Source organism: Drosophila elegans, unplaced genomic scaffold (genome assembly GCF_018152505.1).
Source record: "Drosophila elegans isolate 14027-0461.03 unplaced genomic scaffold, ASM1815250v1 contig_476, whole genome shotgun sequence".
Lineage (NCBI taxonomy): Eukaryota > Metazoa > Arthropoda > Insecta > Diptera > Drosophilidae > Drosophila > Drosophila elegans.
In genome coordinates this window covers 17873304-17896053 of record NW_024545863.1, presented here as the reverse complement: position 1 = coordinate 17896053, position 22750 = coordinate 17873304, and the positions used below count along the sequence as shown (strand labels likewise).

The 22750-nt window shown below is 44.4% G+C and overlaps 5 protein-coding genes across 18 annotated transcripts in view; 2 read left to right on the top strand and 3 right to left on the bottom strand.

The window, feature by feature from the left end:
• The window catches only part of LOC108135077 (casein kinase I), a 30058-nt gene extending 19514 nt beyond the window's left edge, over positions 1–10544 (bottom strand). For 13 of the 14 annotated variants that reach the window (XM_017255633.2, XM_017255636.2, XM_017255639.2 and 10 more), the window contains exons 1-2: positions 10229–10544; positions 8187–9330 (exon numbers count right to left, since the gene is read on the bottom strand). In XM_017255633.2, coding sequence (XP_017111122.1) covers positions 8187–8212 — 26 coding nt within the window. In that variant the 5' untranslated portion in view covers positions 8213–9330; positions 10229–10544. Of the gene's footprint in view, positions 1–480; positions 781–1824; positions 1937–8186; positions 9331–10228 lie in introns of those variants that run through there. The other variant, XM_017255640.2, reaches the window with a different exon arrangement.
• A 579-nt stretch (positions 10545–11123) lies between these two features.
• LOC108135075 (nucleolar protein 6) lies at positions 11124–15252 on the top strand. Its single transcript, XM_017255631.2, has 6 exons — positions 11124–11253; positions 11312–12738; positions 12804–12914; positions 12976–14216; positions 14281–14684; positions 14748–15252. The coding sequence occupies exons 1-6, from the start codon at positions 11221–11223 to the stop codon at positions 15180–15182; spliced, it is 3651 nt and encodes a 1216-aa protein (XP_017111120.1). The 5' UTR covers positions 11124–11220; the 3' UTR covers positions 15183–15252.
• Positions 15253–15265: 13 nt separating this feature from the next.
• On the bottom strand, positions 15266–16811 carry LOC108135078. Its single transcript, XM_017255642.2, has 2 exons — positions 16588–16811; positions 15266–16523 (listed from the first exon to the last, which is right to left on the bottom strand). The coding sequence occupies exons 1-2, from the start codon at positions 16652–16654 to the stop codon at positions 15454–15456; spliced, it is 1137 nt and encodes a 378-aa protein (XP_017111131.1). The 5' UTR covers positions 16655–16811; the 3' UTR covers positions 15266–15453.
• Positions 16812–16854: 43 nt separating this feature from the next.
• LOC108135076 (protein asunder) lies at positions 16855–19581 on the bottom strand. The gene is made up of 3 exons (XM_017255632.2): positions 17936–19581; positions 17561–17872; positions 16855–17508 (listed from the first exon to the last, which is right to left on the bottom strand). The coding sequence occupies exons 1-3, from the start codon at positions 19492–19494 to the stop codon at positions 17316–17318; spliced, it is 2064 nt and encodes a 687-aa protein (XP_017111121.1). The 5' UTR covers positions 19495–19581; the 3' UTR covers positions 16855–17315.
• An 86-nt stretch (positions 19582–19667) lies between these two features.
• Positions 19668–22588, top strand: LOC108135145 (ATPase family AAA domain-containing protein 3A homolog). The gene is made up of 5 exons (XM_017255757.2): positions 19668–20038; positions 20161–20635; positions 20697–21521; positions 21733–21931; positions 22007–22588. The coding sequence occupies exons 1-5, from the start codon at positions 19819–19821 to the stop codon at positions 22097–22099; spliced, it is 1812 nt and encodes a 603-aa protein (XP_017111246.1). The 5' UTR covers positions 19668–19818; the 3' UTR covers positions 22100–22588.
• Positions 22589–22750: the final 162 nt, after the last annotated feature.

Sequence of the window (22750 nt, the reverse complement as noted above, 5' to 3'; positions counted from 1 at the left end):
ATTGAAAAACCTCACGTGCGTTTGCGTTGCCAACAGAAGTTTTGTTTCCTTGGTTTTGGCTTTGTTTTTTGCTGCAATGTTTGCAGCTTCTGTCCGAGTTCAATGTCGCGGCCATTGCAATTTGAGCAATTGCATTTTTACGTTTTTTCTTATTTTTCTTTAATCGGCATGTCTGTCAGTCGATTGCCAAACCGAAGGCCGGGAAAAGTCAATACAGAGTAGCAGTCATTTTACATTTACCCATTTAACCTCGCGGTGTATTCTCCAATTATAAGTTAAAGCAAGACACACTGATACTATCTCTCCATTTCCAAGGTAATTCCCTGCGATAAACACAATTCTGGTCACCGTTCACACAACCCTTTTAGTTTAACTTATTCGAAACTGTGCTCTTAACATGTGTTTAACACAAGTGGGCAATGTTCGGCAGCCGCAGCCAGGGAAATCCGACAAGAAACCGATAAAAATATGAAAACTAACCCGGCGAACTCCGTGGAACGGTGCTTTCAGTGTGAGCGAGATGGCGAGAGGGCCTCATGCATGGAATCCCGTGGAATTGGAAGAGGAAGAGCGTCGCGGGGGATCGTCGACGCTCAGTGGCTGCAAAACTGTGAGCAGCTGTTGTTGACTCTGCGGCCGTTCACTCTTCGTTGTTATATTTGTTGTTGTTGCTGTTTTAATGCTGTTGTGTTTGAGAACGTGTTTTTGCTGCCTTTGTTATAAGTGTTTAACTAGCTGCATGGCTTGGATTTACACAATTTTAGCACATTTATTGCACATCTGGTTGGGTTGAAAATTAACAAATAAAAATTAATTTTATTACGGTTTTGTAACCTTTTTTTAAATCACTTTTCCGCTTTCTTTTCTTTACACTCGAAGCACATTTCATTATTATTGTTATTATAACTATTTTAGTGTTTGCTCTCCGCGTACTATTATTAAATCCCAACTGGAAAATGTTTTTAATTTGCCATATCCGCTGCGCTTTGTCACTGTGTGAGTGTGTTCATGCGAGCAGAGAGAACGAGTGGAGGAGAGAGAAAGATCAAAAAAATATGCTGCAACATGCGAAAAATCCGCTCAACTTTCGCCACATTACGAAATTAAAGCCAAAGTCAGAGACCCAAAAGCGCCCCCAACAAACTGCTTTTAAACACTTTTTTTCTACTTTTCATTTGCAGGTCAAAAGTCTGAAAGACAAAGGAGTGCGAGTGCGAAAGAGAGAGAGAGGAGAGGCAGCAGATACAGATACCAAAAAGGTAGGCAAAATAAATTGTGGAAAAAAGTCATAAATAACTCGAAAAACCAGTTTATGTTGCCGGTGTACAAACAGGCAGTTCCAAACAGCAACAAAAGCAACAGCAACAGTAAACAAAGTGTGCAGCTAAACGAGAAAAAGTGCGAGCGAGCTAAGAATAGTACTTAAAAAAAATACAGGAAAGGGGGAAAAAAATCCAAACTCGTTAAAGTTGTGCAGAAGATGGAAAAATAAAGCACAGACAGCTGACTCAAAAACTAAAAGATACACACACAGCTGAGAGCGGAGAAAGAATTCTCCAGTTGTGGCAGACTGTCAAAGAAGATAGAAATAGAGATAAGAGAGGTGTTTAGAAACAGTTTGACAGCCACAACTCTTTTCTGTTTTGTTCCAGGCCATTATTTATTTTGTTCTCCAACTTTTGACACACACACACACACGTTTAAACGAAGCGCAACAAGAGTGTAAAAAACGTGGCTGCATTCAGAATCATTTTAAGGGAAACTGGAGCAAACACAAATTATTCAACGTCACAGCGATAAAGCGATTAACGCCGCACTACACACCACGACTTCTCACAGATACTGCACCGCGAGATTTGCGAGAGAGTTGCGAAAAAACTAATTCGGCGGAATAGACGGAATGACAACTGCCGCGCCAAACGATCGAAAATCAAGTGAGCTCCGGACAAAGAACACAAGATTGCAAAGGCAGTGTGAGAGAAAGAGAGAAAGAGAGAGAGAGAGAGAGAGCGAGAGAGCGAGGAAGAACCCAATACACAGAAAAAAAAATTAAGAAAATAACGATATAGGTTTTCAAAAAGTCGTATAGCCTACGTTTATTTAACAACATGCCCAACGCATAAAAATTGTTTGAGGATCCCTACAAAAACTCCTTATATTTTTTTTGAAACCGACAGGGACTCAAAAGCTTTCATTTTGAAAAGTACCAAGGGAAAAACAAGTATTTTTTTTAATAACTTTTGTCACTACATGTAATGCCGTCCATACTGAAACAAAAATATTTCTTCGAATATACCAATGTACTATTTAAATACGTACCAACATTAAATATGTTGTATTGAAAAATTTAGAAAATCATTTGAATCTAACTCAATTAACATTTTATTTAAAAGTGCAACACGTCGATATTTATCGTGTTATTTTTGGTTCACACATTATCCATGGTATGATAAAAATGTATTTAAGCGGTCATATTAAACCTTTTTTTATATTTATAAAGGTCTGAATTTTTTCTGAGTGTAGAAGAGAGAAGCCCAGCAATCGACAGAGAGAGGACGAAGTAAAAACACTTGTGAGCGTGTGAAAATGCGGCAAATGAGCAGTTTGTATTAGTATGTAATTATTCTTCATGCCGCTGCTGCTTAACGTTGTAGTTCTTGTCACTGTGGGGGAAAGAAGGAACCACAATACAGATGTGCGAGAGTGAACGACAAACTGATAATGATGAGTGACAGAGACAGGAAGCGTTCATGCGTCAGAGGCCGAAACTATCGCAAGCAAACTCGTTACACAAACAAAACGCACCTGTCAAACACACACACACACAAATGTGGTGGAGTATGGAGCACCAAGAACGAGAAGCTGAAGAAGTGAACCAAACCAAGCCGGCAAAGAGAGGCTCCGATCTCCGGCTTTGGCTCAATGGAAATTTCTTTGAAGCGCAGTCGCAACTGTGAAGCTTCTGCCCATGAGAGTGAGCAAGAGGGTGGTGATGGAGCAGGGGCAGGAGGTGTGAGTGGGGGAGTGACTCATGCCGTCGTGCCATGCATAAACGGCGATAAGCGAGATAGCTGTATGCCTGCTGTGGTAACAGTGTATGTTAACAGAAAAGCCCATGGATTTAACACAGTGGGTTCCAGAGCGTTAAATATCTCAAAGAAAATATAATAGAAATTCTATTTCATTTTTTATCCGGCTAATAAGTTTTTTCAAACGCTTGGCTTTATTTGGGATTTGCTATGCCAGGGGTTGAATAAATCAATTTGTATTTTTAAAGCGTATACGTACAAGCGTACACTTTATCTAACCATCTATACTGATAATGCCGCCGGTCATAATTAAATGATTAAATATTTACTTAAGCCTCCCAAGTGATTTAACCTTCAATCGAATGGTTTTTTTTTTAGCTGCACATCGATATGGCCAGCTACACAAGATGTGTGCATTTGGTTGGTGTAATTATCGAAGTAAAGAAACAGCAAAACAAAACTCGAGCAACAACTTGGACTTTGGGGTTATTGAGCTCTCTCTTTCTCTCTTCGATTCTCTATCTCGCTCAGAGGTTACTGCAGTTGATATGCGACTACGCATTTGACCTCAATTGCAGAGGCGCGACAGAGATGGCGAATAGCTGGGGGAGATGACTGTAGAATCTACAGTGTATACACATGTGTCATTTACTGTTGCTTTTGGTTTTCTTTGGTGGCCAGGCAATTAATTAATTAAAATGTAATTTATATTTGCTTTCCCTGCGACATTTATTTGTTTTCGAAAATTAAAAACAATTATGAGTGAAAACAAAAGAAGCGGACAAGAACCAATTCAATGACATAAGGAAAAACCAGTTGCTGCTTAATTATCAGTAGGCAAGGGCATAAAGTAAATGAAATATACGACAGACAATCTTAAGACGAAGGAGATGGACAGAGAGATATGAGGAAAGGGCTCAAAGCCGACTCATTCGGTTCATTAAAAATGACTTAAGTCTTTCTTTGACACACTCTGTCGCCAGCAAACACTGAAGAATATTTTATATAAATTATTAGAGGAATATTAAGCTGTATTACTCTGAGAAATATTTAATATATAGACATTTTTCACTTTGCCTCTGCCGTATTTTCCTGACACTCAACAAATACCTGGTAAAAATCGCAGAACAGAACGCATGAGTGTGGTGGAAACAAAAGGAACTCAAACAAAACCAAAACTTGACCCGAGCAACTTGTTATGCTCCTCGCCAAAGCCACGTCTAATCTGTTAGTCCGCTTTTTCCTCCGCTCAAGGAATTCCACGACTCCAGACACCATGATAGAGACAAAGATGAAAAATTAACGCAAACAGAGCGGTAGAGAGGCAGCTTTAGGGGGTGGTAAGATAAAAGAAAAAAGCGAACTTAAGCCAGCCGAGTTACTTGAACAGCACTTGTCCCTTTTCATTTTTTTCTTCATGGCGCTGCTCTTGAAATTTCGAGTGCAGAAAAGTGAGAAATTCGAAAAGAATTTTTGATGGTTCTATTTAAAGCTGCCCTGTGGTAAAACATGTTTATTTAATAGAGTTTAATTCAAGTTTAAATGCAACATATACATATGTTGAAATTTAATTTGTTTAAACTGAACTAGAATACACTATAGTTTAATATCAAATGTCGTACATTTCCACTTAGGACTTCATTCCTGATTCAAGTTCCTGACCATCTGACAAAATAACCTGGTGATTCACTGCCGAAGGCTTAAACTTATCCAACCGCAAACGTCTGTGTCAAAATGAAAATTGGCAGAGAAAAAGGAGGCTCCGTCAAAGCTTTGTGTCAGCTGTTTGTATGTGAAATCCCATCGATTTGTTTGACAGGCTTTTACTTTCACCCACGCGCACTCCTCCCCCGTTTGCCTTTTTCCTTTTATGAGACTCGAGCATCTAATTTAATTAGACGAAATTTTCACACTGTTGGCTTTTTTTGTTTCCCAGCCTTTTGCTGGCATTGCCCTTTTCCATGCATTTAATTTGTAATTTTTTCTTCATTCAGCACAGTTAGATATCACATGAATTTTCTGATGTGTTTATCGCACCAATTTTAGAACAAAGAAGAATGTTTAAAATCTTTCTTCATTTGTAAATTTGTTTTTGATCTTATCATTGCAAATCAAAATTAGGACAATATCGATAAGAAAGAAGTTTCGAGTAACCGGAATCACAATAAGTTTGCTGTGACCAGTTTGTTGACTGCATTTTAAACTTATATATAAACTTATAGAGCAATTGGTCCAAAACAAATGTATGTTGCCTTTAGGCTGTTTTACTTTGGCATTATCGGTTGTAGGTCATTAGGTTTTCTCTTTTATTTTCAGGAATAAGTTGGGCTCTTTTGACTTTTCTGTGGCTCCCATTGAGAGAAACACCCCTACGCAGTGTCACCCATTTACTTATTCTCTGTGGAGCAAAACATAAAAAAGAGAAGCCAGCGATTGACAGTTGACGACAGACTAATGACGTCACCGGTAAATACTGCCGTGGTTTATGTGTGTGAGTGCGAATGTTTGATGGGTCACTCGAGCTTTGCTTTTTATTTCGGTGTGTTTCGCCTTTACATTCCACATTATTATTGCTAAATCCGCAATTTTTTCCTTGTTTTTATGTGGCACCACAGCTGCTGCTCGCTGGTCACCCAGTCCATTCCCCACCGTTGTCCTCTCGCTTTCATTCGCTTTTCATCATCGTTTTCTTGTGTTATTATTATAGGAGCTACTTTTCGCCGCACGCAACTTGGCTTTCCTTTTGCGGTTCTTTCTCTCCCAATTCTAGGCAATACAGTTAGTTGTCCTAACTAAAACACTCGAATCAAAAAGTCAAAAATTGTCTTTTTTGAGAAAATTTGGGAGAAAGAAAATTTGCAAGACGAAATAGTGCAGATCGCTTTAACTTTAATTCAATTTCATAAAATATGTTTCCGGAATATGAAAAAAACGTTAGGGTTAAAAAATATACTGAAATCTCTTCGGCTGAAATTGGGTTCAAATTCGTATGTACGTTTGAACCAATTCCAATTTATTTATACTTTTCTACTTGAAAAAAAATATTTTAATCGATAAACAGATATTTCGGAGTTAGAAAACTTAATATAACTTAAATAACTTTTGAAGAAATATTCATATTATATTAACGGAGTTAGTAATGCCAGTTTGAGTTAGGAAAGCTCAACTGTAGAGCCTTCTCAATGGGTGGCAGGTGGCAGCACTGGCGTGGCCTATGTTATTCCGCTTGCTGTTCTCGTTTCTAAATGAAAATTTAGGTTATCCCCGTCGCCCCTTCACCGACCTCTTTCCATAACAGCTTGGCTATTAAATAACAAAAAGTAATACAAAAAGTTTGTTTTACGCTACATTCGCTGTCTCCATCTAAAATGTGTGGAAATGTGAATATTTAGACGTGTGTGAGTAAGTTTGCTCGTTGGCTAGCAACAAAATTACGTTAGTTTGGCTAGTTGCTTTCCAATTTCTTTTATTATTTACTGTCAGTGGCGTGTAAAATAAATGTTGCAACATAATTTCTGTTTTGCTCTTTCTAACTTTTTGTTGGATAAACATGGAAGCAAAAAGGCTCAATCATCACCAGTTATTACTTAACCTACTTTAATATAAGCGGGTCAACAAACATTTTAAATTCCCCTTTCGCTGGAAGAATCCGTGTTTGCAAAAGTAGGCGCATTTGGAAATTTAATTTTTTAATTTAAACTTTTGTTTGTGAGATTGTTTCTGAAGCTTACAACTATGTTGTTTAATTTTTAGCTTGCTATGCAAGTAATTTAAACAAATCGTTTGTCATTTCGAAAAGAGTCGAAAAACAAATACTTTATCTACAAGCATTTAAGGATCGTAGGTCCTGGTCTTACAGGGTATTCTACAATGGCTCAATCTGATAAACTGCGCCCAAAAGTCGCATGTTGGGAACGCTTGGGCGACGAGCAAACAAGTGCTTTGTGTGAGTAAATATAGCTGGAAGACCCGAAAATGCAGACAGTAAACATTGGGAAGACCCAATGGCAGTTGAATGTGCGTATAAAAAACTATAACACACACACGTACAAAGTCACATTCACAGGAGGATTTGGGAGAAACAAAAACCTAGAAATGTCAATAAGCGAGCCGGAGGTAAAACCATCAGCTACGACAACTTTGGACCCATATTCAAGGTGAATGAGGTGCCTTCCGTCACCCTGACTTAAGGAGGCCGATCAACTAAAATGCCTATAAAATATTTAGAATGTGCGTGAGTTGTGTGCACTTCGTTTCCCGCTTCTCTACACAAACAGCAAGGGCATCTATTATGCACCCACATCTGTGGGTATTATGTATTGGATTGAAAAACCATTTTATTCACCCCCTTCCCAACGCTCTTCATCCTATTTCGACTGGCGTGCCAGAGGCGACAAGAAGCAGACGCCATAAACCAAAAGCAGCAAGAACACTTGCGAAAATAAAATAAATTCAAACACACAAGTTTAAATAGAAACATCTCTTTGCTAAAAATAAAATCCTTTGGCAAAGTAAAAGGCAGCAACAAATACGAAACTCAACTGATGGTTGAACTTTTGGCAATGTACAGTATTTGTTAGGAAATTAAAATCTGCTTTTTAGGATCACTGATATTAGGAAGGAATCAATAAGACATAAATTATTAATTTGTCTTAAATTGTTTAAAAAACCTATTGCTCTGAAGAATTCGAGGTTTAATCAACTATAAAAATTAATAATTTTAAAAAACTAAACACTTGCAAACACTTTGTCATAGTCATAATCTTATCGCTATCAAAATATCCACCCGTTTCTAGGCCTGATAGCAAGAGGCACGATACGTATTTGTAGAAATTAATGGAAACAACCAACACTTTCCTTGCTTAAGAGTGTTGTTTTCTTAGAGTTTATCAATGCAAAGTTGTAAAAAAAAAAGTCGCAATTCAATTGATTTTACGCACAATTTCAGTGTTGCTTGGGGTCGGAAAGTCGCAAAACATAGTTACTTATTGAATAAGCCAGTAATATTTTTTACGGATCAGCTTTGTAGTTAGATAATGGTATTTTGACTTTATCTCGATACATATAAAAATTAGAATCTTATAATTTAAAAATATTCAAAAATTTAATAAAAATTTCTCAAAGAAATCTGGGGAAGCTTGGACAATCATAACTCACCTAGCTTGCCGTTCACGTCGCTGCATTTCGCCTAGCTAATCTCTCTTGAATTTTGGCTCAAGAACTGGATCGTCTTTTCCGTGAATTTTGATAATGAATTTTTATCGGCTACCGCTGCTGCTGATGTTGTTGTTGTTGTGGTTACTGTTTGCTGTTTGGCGATTGGTTTGATCCGAAATGCGGGTTCTGCTTGCTGCACAAACTGGAGGATCTGAGGGATCTGTGGGATGCGTGCGAATTGAGCGAATTATCCTCTCACCGCCCACACTCGCGCACACTCGCACGCACTTGCACACGCGCACTCACTCACACTCACTTAGTGTCCGCGCATGTCGCACATGCGGTAACGGGAGATCCGCTGCTCTCTATTTTTCTCCCACTCGATTACAGGTGACTGAACGAGACGACACGGCAGGTGTGTGTGTGTAAGGAATGATCTCGTCCTCTCGCTCCCTGGTTCGCTCTTCGCTAGCTTACAGTTATTCCTGTTGTTCCTTTTCCTGCTCTGGCTGTTGTTTTTATTTCTGTGGGATCGTCGTTGTTTTTTGACATTAAGTATGAAATTTGAGCAGCATCTCCTTGAGTTTTCCTTTTTGTTGCTTTACTTTATTAATTTTTTTTCTTTTTTTAATTTTTTGATGTGAACTTTTGTGTTGGTGAGTGTGTGCTGTGTAGTTATGTGTACAAATGTCAAAAGGCGGGCTATTTGTCGTAGAATTATTAAATTCTTATTGCTAATCCGTTGCCGCTGAACGATTGATCGAGTTTCTGGTTTAATTTCGGGCTCAGTTCTATGTTTCGGTGCAACTTAGCCAAATGTGTGTTTTAGGGTGTAAGGGAAAACAGTCTCGTGCTACACTGAATAACTAGGTAAACAAATAATTTTGGCTAAACAATTTGACAAACACACTTTTGCACATTTTATCCAACAATTTGTGTGACAACAAATCCGAACTCCGAATTGAATTCATTCAGTTTGCTGCTATGTTTTTCTTCCATTCCCGGCTGACATTTTAGGCAAAAGTGCTGCTGCTGTTGTTGTTGTTAGGGTGTAGTTAAATTTCAGCTATGGACAATTTAACCGGTCAGTTGCACGCTTAAACACTTATAGCACATGGCTTCAGCGCCTTGAAATCATAGCAATCTGTAAAAGAAGGAAATGACGTTTAAATATGCTGAACAGAAATAAAAATTCAGCTCGATGTCAAGTCGAAATGCGTAGGTGAAAAATATACATTTGCATTCTTCATAACTTTAATATTTAAACAATGCTAAATTAGATAGGCGTTTAGTTTGCCTAAAGCTCGGAAGGGAGTTCCACCGCTTTCAAACACACTTATTAATTGTATATGCTTTGTCATCATAATTTTTAAAGCATATTTTAATACATCATTTTAAATATATGTTGGTAGATGATATATGTATTTTTCTCTGTGTAGATAAATAAAATAAGTTCGAGCCCAAAAACTGTAAGCGTATAGTGGTATTTTTTGGTATGTTTGGCCTGTCTGCGCGCACACTGGTCACACTAAGCAGCGCCCAGAGCGCTAACTAAATTTGCTTTTCCTCATTGATTATCATTTAATTTTTGGAGTGCTATTATTGACCTTTGGTTTTTTCTACTTATAACAATTTGTCCAAAAAAAAGTTCCATTTCCCTAGGGTCATTAAGAAAAATCTGCCAACGGCTCAGAATAGGGCCAATTTGTTGGCTTGCACCACACTCCAATTAAAGTGTTGGAAAAATCTTGGACGCAAGGTCAAGTGAATATTTCCGTACGTGATTTCGTTTATTTTTATAAATTTTCACGTTTTGTTATTCGATGCAAAAAGAGCCATAGCGGCTATGAACAAAATGAGAGGGAAAGAGAACGACAGTGGGGAAAAGAGACAGAGAGGGTGTAACTACTCGACTTTTGGCCATATTTTTTCAATGGGCCGCCTTTCTGCCAACGCATCATTGTTTGGTTTTGTGCTGATTTGTACGCAATGGAACAACTTTTAGGCTTAATATGTAAGACAAATCGATTCTGACGATTTACCTTTTATACAGTTTTGCACGCATTTTCACTACGCCTCATTTTTTTACCCATACACTCATACGCACGCACGCACAGACACTGTTACACACGTTCGGACCGAATATAATTTGCAACTCGATTTGCGGCTGTGCGCTCGTCACTTTCTCGGTAACTACTTAATTCACTACTTTTTACATATTTAGCTGGGCTTAAGTTTGTTTAATATCCAACGAAACTGTCCTCGAAAGACCAAAAAACGCACGCAAGAGGGCACGAGAAAAATGGTGCGATTTTTTCCCTTGCCTGCAAACACACACACACTCGAACATGGACTGAGACGAAGTAAGACCGTGTTGGTCGAAAAAGGAAATACCGTGGGTAAATTAAAGAACTGAAAACTGGTCGAAACTAATTTGCTTAATTATATTATTATATTATATTATATAAATATTTATAAGTAATTACAAACTGTAAACTATAACTAGCTTTAAATAATTTATAAAATAAAAATACCAATTAAAATACCGCTGGCGTAGCCAATTAGCCGGCAACTTTGTTTAACTACACTTAAACTTTAAGTGGAAAAGCAAAATCTGCACTTTTGTTTTATATTTTCACTGGGAACACATTTTTATAAATATCAAAGCTTTGCTTAATTCTTTTTTAATGATATCGAGCATAAAAAATAACGAGAATACACACACTTACATTTGGCGCTGCAAAAATTAGCACGAGTTGGTTAAACTTTTTATTATGCCAAATATTTGGCTCTTTTATGTTTTATTAATTCATAAACTTTTTGTGATCTATTATTTGTAATTACGTTCGATTTTTACAGTTTGTTTTCGCGACTGATTTGTTACTAAAAAACGAAACTGCCTGGTCTAGGGTGACCATATTCAAATGGCTTTTAAATACCGAATACTTAAATACCGCAGTTGCAACACGTGCGAGTTGCGCTCTCTCTCCAAAAAATAAATAAATTTTAATTTAAATTGTTTGCTTAAAACACGATGCTTAAAACTAAAAGGAAACTGGGAAAGTCGGTAAGTGGGCCTAGATTAATAAGAAGAAATAAGTTGTCTTAGCATTTCACCGAAACAGGCGCGGATACCGAACAAAACATCGAAGAAAGCCGCTCGAGCGGAGTCCCAGGAGGATTTAACTGCAGAGGATCACACCCACTTGGAGCAGTCAAGTCCTAGCAGCGACGATGGCTTCGATGAGCCGGAACCCATTCCCGCCAAAAAGAACCCAAACCAGTCCACCACCAAGCCGAAGATCAATAAGTTCAAGCAGCGGGACGAGGCCAAGAATGTAAAGCCACCCACTCTGGAGGAGATGAAGGAGTTGCGCGACACCCAGAACCTCTTCCACTCCAATCTCTTCAAGCTGCAAGTCAAGGAAATGCTGGAGGAGCTGCAGCTAAAGCCCAAGTACACAGAGTTTATCGACAACTGGCTGGAATCCTTCAAGACCTTCACCCAACAGCTAAAGGATGGGTTAATGGAGCGTACCCACCTGGAAGTGCCTTTGAATCTGGCCCAAAAGCCATTAGGCTTCGTTTTCTCCAAACCCACCCGAGAACCCTATCTGATTGGAGCCGCCGCCACGGGAACACTGCTGGGTCCCAAGATCGTGGTGGATGTGGCTCTGGAGATGCCGAAGGAATCCCTGCACAAAGAGGATTACCTGAACCTTCGCTATGACCAAAAGCGAGCCCTATACCTCACCTACGTGACGGAGAGGATGAAGGAGTCCCCGAGTTACGCCAACGACCAGTTCGCCTTCAACTATTATGCGAACAATCCGCTGAAGCCAGTACTGGAGTTGACCCCAGTGGCTAAGCAGGTGAACAAGCATCTGCAGGTGCGCCTGTTCATCACTGCACCGCTGAGCAGCTTTAAGCCGGGTCGTTTTGTGCCTTGGAACAACAATATTCGCCCGTCGTTGTTCAATGACGAGTGGGACGAAGAGGAGCCGCTGCCCTCCACCCAGCACTACAACGCCAACGTGCTGTTCGATCTGACTTTGGCCGAGAACCAGGCACATCTGGAGAAGGCCTTTAAGGGCAGGCGCAACTTCCAGGACGGTCTACTGCTCCTCAAAGTGTGGCTACGTCAACGGGAATTGGGCATAGGCTACAGCGGTTTTGGCACCCACATCCTAGCCGCCTACATTGTCTATCTGAACGCGCAGCGCATCCTACACCAGTCGAGCAGTAGCTATCAGGTGGCACGAACCGTGTGGAACCAACTGGCCAACACTGATTGGACCAAAGGCGTTAGCCTGGCTGCCGCTTCGAGCCAAACGGAAGAACTGGGAAAGTTGGCTGCGCACTATGATGTCTGCTTCATGGACATCACTGGCCAGCTTAACCTGTGCGCGAATGTTCCACTCTCCGTTTACCAGAGGGTTCGAGAGGAGGCCAAACTAGCCGTTGACCTGCTCAATGACATGAAGCTTAACAGTTTTCCGCTCATCTTCATGCAGAAGTGTCCACTGTACAGCCGGGTGGACAACATCTTGAAGTAAGGCTTCAACTGACATTTAATATTCTTTTTAAATTTAACACTTTCAATCCTTATTTGCTTAGAATTACCAATTATTCGTGTGTTGATCAGATGCTATTGCTGTACTCTCAGCCTCAGTTCAAGTACGATTATGCCAAATACGGTTATCCACAGTTGCTGCAGTTGCTCACAGAGTAAGTTAATGTGGTGGTTTTTTTTCTAAGCCATATAAGCCATAAATATCCTTATTTTCAGCCTACTTAAAAAGGGACTTGCTGAGCGTGTACAGTCCATTATTCCCCTGGAAAAGGCCACAGAAGCCTGGCCCGTGGAAAACAAGGCTCCTGTCATTGGAAAGCACATTCAACTGGGGCTAATACTGCAGCCAGAACACGCCTACGAGGTGTTAAATAAAGGACCAGCCGCCAACGAGGATCCCGCGGGAGCGGCCGAGTTTCGTCGGTTTTGGGGAGAAAAGTCAAATCTTCGCCGCTTCCAGGATGGCAGCATCACCGAGGCTGTGGTCTGGGGCACCGCCCAGGATGCGCCCGCCAAGAAGCGACTAATTGTTCGCCAGATTGTGCTTCACTTGCTGGAGCATCACCTGCAAGTGGAGAGCAAAGATGTGCAATACATTGCCGCTGAGCTGGAAGAGGTCTACCGCCTGTCTCCCTGGTTCAAGGTCAACAAGCTGAAGACCAAGCTGCCACTGGATCAGGACACCGATGCAGAGGCCCTCAGTCCGCACGTCATCCGCTGCTACGATGAACTGGCACGCCAACTGCACGGCCTAAACGATCTGCCACTGGAGATCGTCTCCATATCGGGCACATCACCCGTCTTCCGCTACTGCGAGCCCCAGCCAGTGCTGCCCCAGGCGCGTGTGGCAGGCAGCCACATCCTGACCAGCCATGTGCAGCGGGTGGTCATCCAGCTGGGCCAGAGTGGCAAGTGGCCTAACGAACTGACTGCACTGCGCGCGCTTAAGACGGCTTTCCTCATCGAGATTGGCCAGAAGCTGGAGGCGCAGTGCCACCTTCAATGGATGCTCTCCGCAGAGGGTCTGCTGGTGCTAAAGCAGGGCTTCTGCTTCCTCATCGAGCTGGCCCACAGCAAGGAGCTGGCGTTGCTCAAGCAAGAGGTCACTGAACGTGGCATTACCACGTACGTGGATAATCCAGCAAGTCGTGCCCTCGAGCGTCAGCACTACATACTGCCCAAAGTGAGCGGCGCTCTGCATTCGCTTCATCAGACGCACTCCGCCTTCGGTCCCACTGTGCTTCTGGCCAAGCGTTGGCTTGCCACCCAGCTGCTGGACGATGGTCTGTGGCCTGAAACGGCCACAGAACTGCTGGTGGCGCATCTTTTCCAGCAGCGGCAGGCGCCACAGGCCATTGCGGCGCCCCAAACCGGCTTCATTCGCTTCCTGCAACTGCTCGCCCACAGCGACTTCAATGGCGAGCTCTTTCTGCTCAACTTTAACAACAGCTGGCAGGGTAAGTCCTTAGCTACCACTCTGAAAAAATAGCAGACTAACTATATAACACTTTTTCAATTTAGAACAACAAATTGCGGACCTGGAGCACAGCTACCGCAGCGACCGCCAGAGTTATCCCGCCCTGGCTGTGGCCACTTCCTACGATATGCAGCATGCCGGACGCCTGTGGACCTCGGAGCAATCACCCAGCCCACGGGTACTGGGACATGTGACGCGATTGGCCCGTCATGGCCTCGAAATTATCGAGACCAGTCTGATGTCGAAGGATCTGAGGTTCGTGCGGCCAGCCCAGTTGTTCCGTGCCTCCAACGAGGGATACGATTTGGTTATACAACTCAAGCCGGATCTGGTGCCCAATTCCCTGAGCTTCGATCTGGGATCCCCGTTCGTGTCCTTCAGCCAGCCCAACTTCCTTTTGCCGCCGGCAGGAGCAGATCGTCTAGCAAGGATTGTGAGACAACTGAGGGTAAGAAGAGAAGGAATTTAAATATATATTTACTTCTAATGAGACCCTTTTTATCACATGTAGTCTGCCTACTCGGAGTTCGCTGCTTTCTTCTACAATCCCCACGGCGGCAAGGAACTGGCTATTGTGTGGCGGCCACCCACTGAATTCGCACCAAAGCCCTTCAAGGTCACCGAGCTGCAGGCCTGCACTCCCTGCGAAAACGGCAAAGTTCAAGTGCTCAAGGAAACGCTAATCGAGGACTTCAAACTGCTGCTTAAAGACTTCTACCTACGCATTGCCACTCCGGAGGAGCTCAAGCGGGAGCAGCGCGAGCATCAGCAGCCCAAGCGGTACTTTAATGCCAAGCAGACGCAGGAGGAGCCCAAGCCGAAGCCCCAGTCCAAGCCAAAGGCAAAACCCAAGAAGCAGAAGCTTCCAAAGGACACTGAGCAGGAGGCGCCGCCCAAAAAGAGAAAACGCCTCATCAAAAGTTCGGCACTGAAGGCCTTGAATTAGTTTTAGCCATAGCCTTATGGTAAAAGTGTAAGTAAACTAGTTATTAAATATAGAAATTTTTAAAAAAGAAGAAAAATAATTTAAAATATTATTTTCTCGTTGTTTATATTATTGAAACTAATTAATATTACAAAAAATAGTTTACAATGTTCAAGTGAGTTTGGATCGACATAAGTAGTATTGATTATCTTATAAAGTCACTACTTTTACAAATATTTGCAAGGTTATACAAAACGTAAATGAAGTATGTGTTAATATAGAAAAGCGATCATCACTGCTGCTTGTTGGCGACTGTTGAATCGTACATCCTGCGCTCCTGCTGCAGTTCCTCGTAGTTTGGATTGTGCTCGATGGGTCCTGTCAAGACGAATGCTGGTGTTTTTCTTGCCTTTGAGTCTGGAGCTCTGCTGAGGGTTCGTCGATAAGGGGATTTACTTAACGGAACCGTCCTATAAAAGCCCTCAGCCTCCTGTTTTACACGCTTATCCAATTGCTGGGGACAGGATTTGCGCTCAAAGCATTCCCCATGCCGATCTTGAGGACAGAGATCAAAGTGTATTTTCCGCGAGGTGCAAGGCTGCTCCAGCGAAGATCTTTCCTGCATCATCAGCTCGTTTTGCTGTGCTTTGCAGCGCGGACGGAGATGCTTAGTCTCCTCTTCCGACGAACATTTACTTACATCCGATAGATATGACTCGGTGGAGGTTCCTTCAATAAGGTGGCTGGATGAGGTATTGCAGCCCGTGGAGGTTGTAATGGGTGGCGTTTGGCAAGCCGAGTTCTTTGGCTCCTTCTTTGCACTCAAAGTTTGACTGGGAATAGACTGAGTTTGGCAACCAGCATGCCGCGGCGACTGCTTCGTTGCAATTGCAGTTGGACTGGGACTGGAAGTGGAACTGCTTTGAGTTTGACAGCTCGAGTCCTGCTTCTTGGAGCAGGGAGAATGCTGGCAGCCGGTGCTCGTCATCAGGCCGCAAGTAGAGGTGCAAGTGCTGTAACGAAGGGGAAAAACGGACTCTGGCTCCGCCTTGATTTTGGACCAGCCCAGTTGAGTGGCCACACTGGCCACCGTCTTTATCCGGCCGGGGATTTCCGCATCGTGGCCCTCGTCCAGCTGCAACTTGACCCTTTTGGCTGGGGGCCGGGCGATAAGATCGTTAAGGGGGCAGAAATTCGTGGTGGTGGGCAGGCAGAAAGGCCCCGGAGCAGTTGGATATGAGACCATGGGAAAAGGATGCCCGTTTGGTTCCAATCGATTGTAGGTTAGCATCCGGATGTCCTCCACTCGCCGGATGTCCTGCTGCGTTAGCACGAACGTCTCATTGCCCACCATTATGGGAACTTTACCAATGAAAAATGGGGTTAATTAATAATAATAAACATAGCAAAGGAAGTTGGCGCTTACTGTGCAGTGGTGGTGCCGCCTCCTCGGTTACTTGCATAACCTTCTTCACCGTGGTATTGTTGGTCATCGTCTTTGGCTAACAGATAATTTTGCAAGTACTTTCTTAATTTATCTGGGAAAGTCACTAATGTACACACATTTTTTTTTTACAAAACAAATAGAACAAAAGAAACCTTGATGGAAAAGGTTTTGAAACAAAAATTTAATAAGACAAAGCTCTAAAGATAACTTAAAAATTTATTGTAAAAACGTAAATGCAACTCATTGTTTATTTTAATTCGTTTACTTTTGTTTTAAACTCGAAATAAATCTGCGTTTTCTAGCACTCAGTAAATTATTCTTAAGTTACAATATTTTAAACAATGGATATCGGTTGTGAAAGATCAAAAAACTTAAAAAAGTCTGATCTTACAAAAGCAAATATAGAATTTCTTAAGTTAAACATACAGTTTGAATCATAAACTAATTCATTTTGAGGCAGCTTACATAAACTTTTATCCACAAAGAGTTTTGGGTTTTCCCAGCCTTAAAAAAGCTGATTAAATCATGGGAATAAATGTAGCTTATACATAAGCCAACCAAGAGCATGGAAAAATACTTAATTGCAACATTCAATTATTCCATATCAAAGTCTTATGCTTAAGGAAAATATTACAGAAAGTTTCTTCCTATAATTATGTCTGGATCATATGTCAGCAGATCATAGTTCAGATGGTTAAACTCTCCTATTAACTGCGTATGGATTCCTCCTTGACATTTGGCGTAATGCTGGCTCCCGTACTTATTGAATCCTTCTCTTTGTTGCCAAAGTCCGGATACAATTTAGCGACTTGCCCCAATGGCGTGCAAAGACGACCCGAAAAATCCAAGCGTTTGTTGGACTGACTTCGCTCCGCTGACGAGATGATATCAAGCAGGGATCTGGCGATAATGAATTGATTAGTACAGGTTTATCTAGGGATGAGAAGCCTACCTTTGCCCGCAACTGGACATGCGGCGTTTGCTGGCCTTAAGCAGGCTGTTGGAGTTGCTGCTGCCACTGGCACTGCCGCTGCCGCTGCTGTGGGGTTCCAACCGCTCAGGTGAAAGCGGGGATTCCGTGTAGGAGCGCAGAAGACTGGTGCCCGATTCCGACTTTAGCGGCGCATCGCCATAGGCGGCACGCAAACTCTGCAGACTCTCCAGCAAATTCTTGTGGTGCACTGTGGTTGCGTTCAGTTGGATGAGTTGCTCCAGCTCCCTATATAGCAAACGATACTGGTCCTTGGCCTTGGAGGGCTTAAGCCTAAAACGAAAGCAGACAATTATAAAATCATAGTATATATTAAATAAGGTATTAAATTCCTACCTGGCTCCATTCGTATGGGTGAAGGGCAGAACTTCGCCGCGCGAGGCGCTCTTGTAGAGCTCGTGAATGTGCTGCTGGCAACGCACCTCCTCCTGCTTGTCCATGTCCTCCTTGACCAACAGGTGCAGGAAGTGCGGCAGCCAACTGATCTGCCGCTGCAGGTGGAACAAGATCGAGGAGCTGGTGGTCAGCGGGAAATAGCGCGGCAATCGACGCGTCATCGTGGGAGCAGCCGGATCCTTTACTTTCAGCGGCACCATGCGCGACATCTTGATCAGCTGGCCGAGCTCTGCGATGCGATAGTCCGGGACGCGTCCGCCGGGGCCATCGGCAATGGCCGGCGCCTCATCCATGCAGGAACGCGTAATGCACAGCGAGTGGACAAAGATCTCGCCACCGCGGGCAGACAGCATGTGGCTGGTGGCCTTGGAGCCGGTCTTGCGCGGCATCTCCAGCAGCACAGAGCGTCCGTTTAGCAGAAAATTGATCAGGCACGAGCTTGGCCGCGAAGTCACATCCACGGGTGTCACCAGAAACTGGCCCAGGCAGGGCTGCAGATCCGCCGAGCCGCAGCCGCGTGGTGTGCACCATTTCAGGGTCACCGTCTCGTACGTGGCGCCCTGCTTGATGCTCGTGGGCAGACTGAAGTCCGGGCCACAAGTGATGGAGTGGGCGCGTCGACTGTGCAGGATTTCCACGTCATAGTTGGCACTGGAATTGGCGTTCTGCTCCTCCTTCATGGGTATATTGGTCACCGTGGTGCTGGCCAGGTCATAGTGGTTCAGGATTAGGTGTGTCAACTTGTACGAGATGTCCGGAGCGCTAACCGTGTGGATCTCAACGTCCAGCAGCGGCGAGATCTTCAGCAGGCTGCGATTTGTCACCAGCGATTCGACGCCCAACGGAACAATGTTGAGGATGACCAGGTGGCAGTGGTCGATGGACAAACCCTTCTTGGCCGGCGGCGCTGCCAGGGCGTTTTGCTGCACCAGCACTGTGTTGAAGATGTCCTCCAAACTCTTCATGCTTATGTTGTCCCGCGCCGAGGTGATGCAGATGACGCGCCCCTTGTTGGGAACGCGTGGCAGTTCCTCGGGGCCGTAGTCGGCCATCGCCGCCATTTGCTCGTCCGTGGGCTCGGCCAGAGCCTCGATGGCCGCCCTCAGGCCGTGGATCACCGAGTAGTCCGATGACTGGGGCATGTTGCGCGACGGCACGCCCACCATCACCATGGCGTTCATCACATGCGACATGTTCTGCGTGCTGGGACTCCAGGTGTTCACGATGTGGGCAGCAGTGTCGGAGACGATGAAGCGGACATGCTTCTTGCCCGGAAAGAGGTCCCAGACAACGCGACAGTACTCGATGGAGGACTCGCAGGCACAGGTCCACAGGCTCTTGCTGAATTGGGATCCACAACCTCCTCCGGTTGCGTTTCCTCCGCCGTCGACCGAAGGCTTTCCCTTGAGGAAATCCATGGAGATGTACTCCTCGCTGGCAATGCTGAAGTACCGTGTGTGGTCCAGCACGAAGATGGTCTTCTGGTTGCGTTCAAACATGCTTGGTGGGCTCGCCTAGGCAGCTAAATAAGCGCAAGGAAATCAAACAAATGGCAAATCTTTGATTGTTTACAATCGTTGTTCACCACAAACAGCTGATGCGGTGGTGAGTTCGACCCGGCGAAACAGTGTGGCAACTTTATTATCGATTAATCACCATTCAACCGTCATCGTTTCTCCGCGTCTGGCCACACTAGTTGAGAATCACGTTGTTCGATGTAAAAGCAAAAGCTGTCAAAATTTCGTAATATTTTCTAGATTGTTTTTTTGCCCCCCAAAACTTGAGTGAAAAGCGCGAGTAGCGCACGCCAAAGTAGCAGCACCATGTCGTGGCTTTTGGGCAGGAACCGTCAGCAGCCGCAGCCAGAGCAATCGGCTGGATTTCCCGATGGAGGTGGAGCCGATCCGGAGGGCAGGACGGCCGGCGACAAGTCCGGCGATGCGCAGCTGAGCCGGGCGGAGCGCAAGGCCATGGAGGCGTACCGCTTCGACTCGTCGGCACTGGAACGGGCGGCGGATGCGGCCAAGACTCTGGAGCGTTCAAGTAAGCGGAAAATTTCATCAGCCAATTGCGTAACCGACATGCGCCATGCTATCGCAGCGTGCGTGTGAGTCTGGGAGTAAGAGTCCATGTCCATGACCCATACCCATGTTAATCTCGTCCAGAACACGCCCGGGAGGCCCTCGAGCTGTCCAAGATGCAGGAGGCCACCCGGCAGACGGAGTACAACACCAAGGTCAAGGAGTACGAGGCCCACATTGAGCAGGCCAAGGTCGAGCAGAAGCGCATCGACCACGAGGAGCGGCGCAAGACCCTCATCGAGGAGACCAAGCAGCAGCAGCAGCGTGCCCAGTACCAGGATCAGCTGTCCCGCAAACGCTACGAGGATCAGCTGCAGCAGCAGCAGCGCGTCCAGGAGGACAATCTGCGCAAGCAGGAGGAGAGTGTCCAGCGACAGGAGGCCATGCGTCGCCAGACCATCGAGCACGAGATCGAGATGAAGGAGAAGAACCGGTTGAAGCTCCTGGAGCACGAGCTGCGGGCCAAGGCTCGCGTGGATCGCGAGAATCGGGACATCAACCTGGAGAAGATCCGTCTCAAGGCGCAGGAGCATCGCACCACCGTCCTGGAGGGCATCAAGTGGGTTATTTCTTAACTTAAACTGGATAAAATAGTACAATTTCGTATTCCCGATCCGTAGAACCGCCGGCACTGTCATTGGCGCCGGCGCCGAAGCCATGCTCACGGATTGGGACAAGGTGCTGACCGCCGCCGGAGGACTCTCGCTGCTGGCCCTCGGTGTGTACACCGCCAAGGGCGCCACCGGTGTGGTTTCCCGCTATGTGGAGGCGCGCATTGGCAAGCCAACGCTGGTGGGCGAGACTTCGCGTTTCGCCTTCCTGGATGCCCTGAAGAATCCACTAAACTACCTGAAGAGGCTGCGCGCCAAACCCGCCGATGCTCTGCAGGGCGTGGTGCTGAATCCGAAGCTGGAGGAGCGTCTGCGCGACATTGCCATTGCCACGAAGAACACGCGTATCAATCGGGGCATGTACAGGAACGTGCTGATGCACGGCCCGCCCGGAACGGGCAAAACGATGTTCGCCAAGAAGCTGGCCGAGCACTCGGGCATGGACTTTGCCATCATGACCGGCGGCGATGTGGCGCCCATGGGCAAGGAGGGCGTGACGGCCATCCACAAGGTGTTCGACTGGTCGCAAACCTCGCGCCGCGGACTGCTACTGTTCGTGGACGAGGCGGACGCCTTCTTGCGCAAGCGTTCCTCCGAAAAAATCTCGGAGGATCTGCGCTCCGCCCTGAACGCCTTCTTGTACCGCACCTCCGAGCAGAATCCCAAGTTCATGCTCGTGCTGGCCTCCAACACGCCCGAACAGTTTGACTACGCCATCAACGATCGTCTGGACGAGATGGTGGAGTTCACGCTGCCTGGCCTGGAAGAACGCGAGCGTCTCTTGCGTCTCTACTTCGATAAATATGTACTGCAGCCAGCTGCTGCGGGTGCCAAGTAAGTACACTTGCATTGTCTTTCAATTAAAATAAGTTCCCTGAGACCGTTTAAAGATACGGTTTGACAATTGTGATAATATCTACAAAACCTTTATGAAATCGTATAACACAACTTGTCTTATAAGTTCACATTAAAATCATCTTAAATTAACCTCCTGAAATCCTAGATTATCCTTGTGAATCGAACTAATTTAAAAAACTCTTTTCAGGCGTTTCAAACTGGACACATTTGACTACGGACAGACGTGTTCGAAGATGGCCGCTATATGCGAAGGCATGTCGGGTCGAGAGATCTCCAAACTGGGCGTGTCCTGGCAGGCGGCAGTGTATGCCTCCGAGGATGGTCTGCTCACCGAGAAGATGGTGCTGGACAGGTGCTACTCCGCTGCTCAGCAACACAAACAGAAGGTGGGTGTTTGAAATGTGTATTAACTCTGGCCTTTTTTTCTCTATAACCCATATATATATATATATTTTGTGCAGATGGCCTGGCTCTCGGATCAGGAGCGTGCGGACCACAAATCCATTACGGGCGCTGTATCCCCGCCCCTTACACTTACTGCCAATAAACTGTGAGGCGCGGAGGAGTTGATGTCGAAGTAGATGCAACCTGCATTCAAAACTTGTTTAGTTTTCTAAAGATTTAACTTTAAGTTGGTAACGCACAGGGCTTTATCTTACTACCGGATACCAAACAGCAGTCGAGACCCCAAATAAGTGCATATCGGTTAGATATTTATGCGTTTAACAGCCTGTACAAAATCGTTGGCGGAAGCACGTGTTTGCCTATAGATGCAATTAAGTTTGACCCACTGATAATTGTATTTTAAGCTTGCATTAACTGTCTCAATAGTGTATACAATAAGAGGTATATATTTTAAACTGCTGTCGTTGCATTTCGTATGTTAAAGCTTTGGACGTAGACTGTAAATTGAAACCCGTCGCGCCGGCACTGTGAGAGATTTATATTAAACTTCTCGCTGGCGCGGCCATTAATTTGACTTGTCCGCAGTGTTTTCCTATATATGAGTATGAAATAAATATATATAGATTACTTGTTAAAAATTGTGTTTTTCATTTTGCTTAAAAAAGGTTAGAAAGTCAAATAATTAAATATAATAACGGGTAACAAAGCAGAATGGTTAAAAATACATAAGAACTGGTAAATTTCAAAGTAACAGATTGGGAGGATGTTTATGTTAAGGATATCAACTATCGTATTCAAAA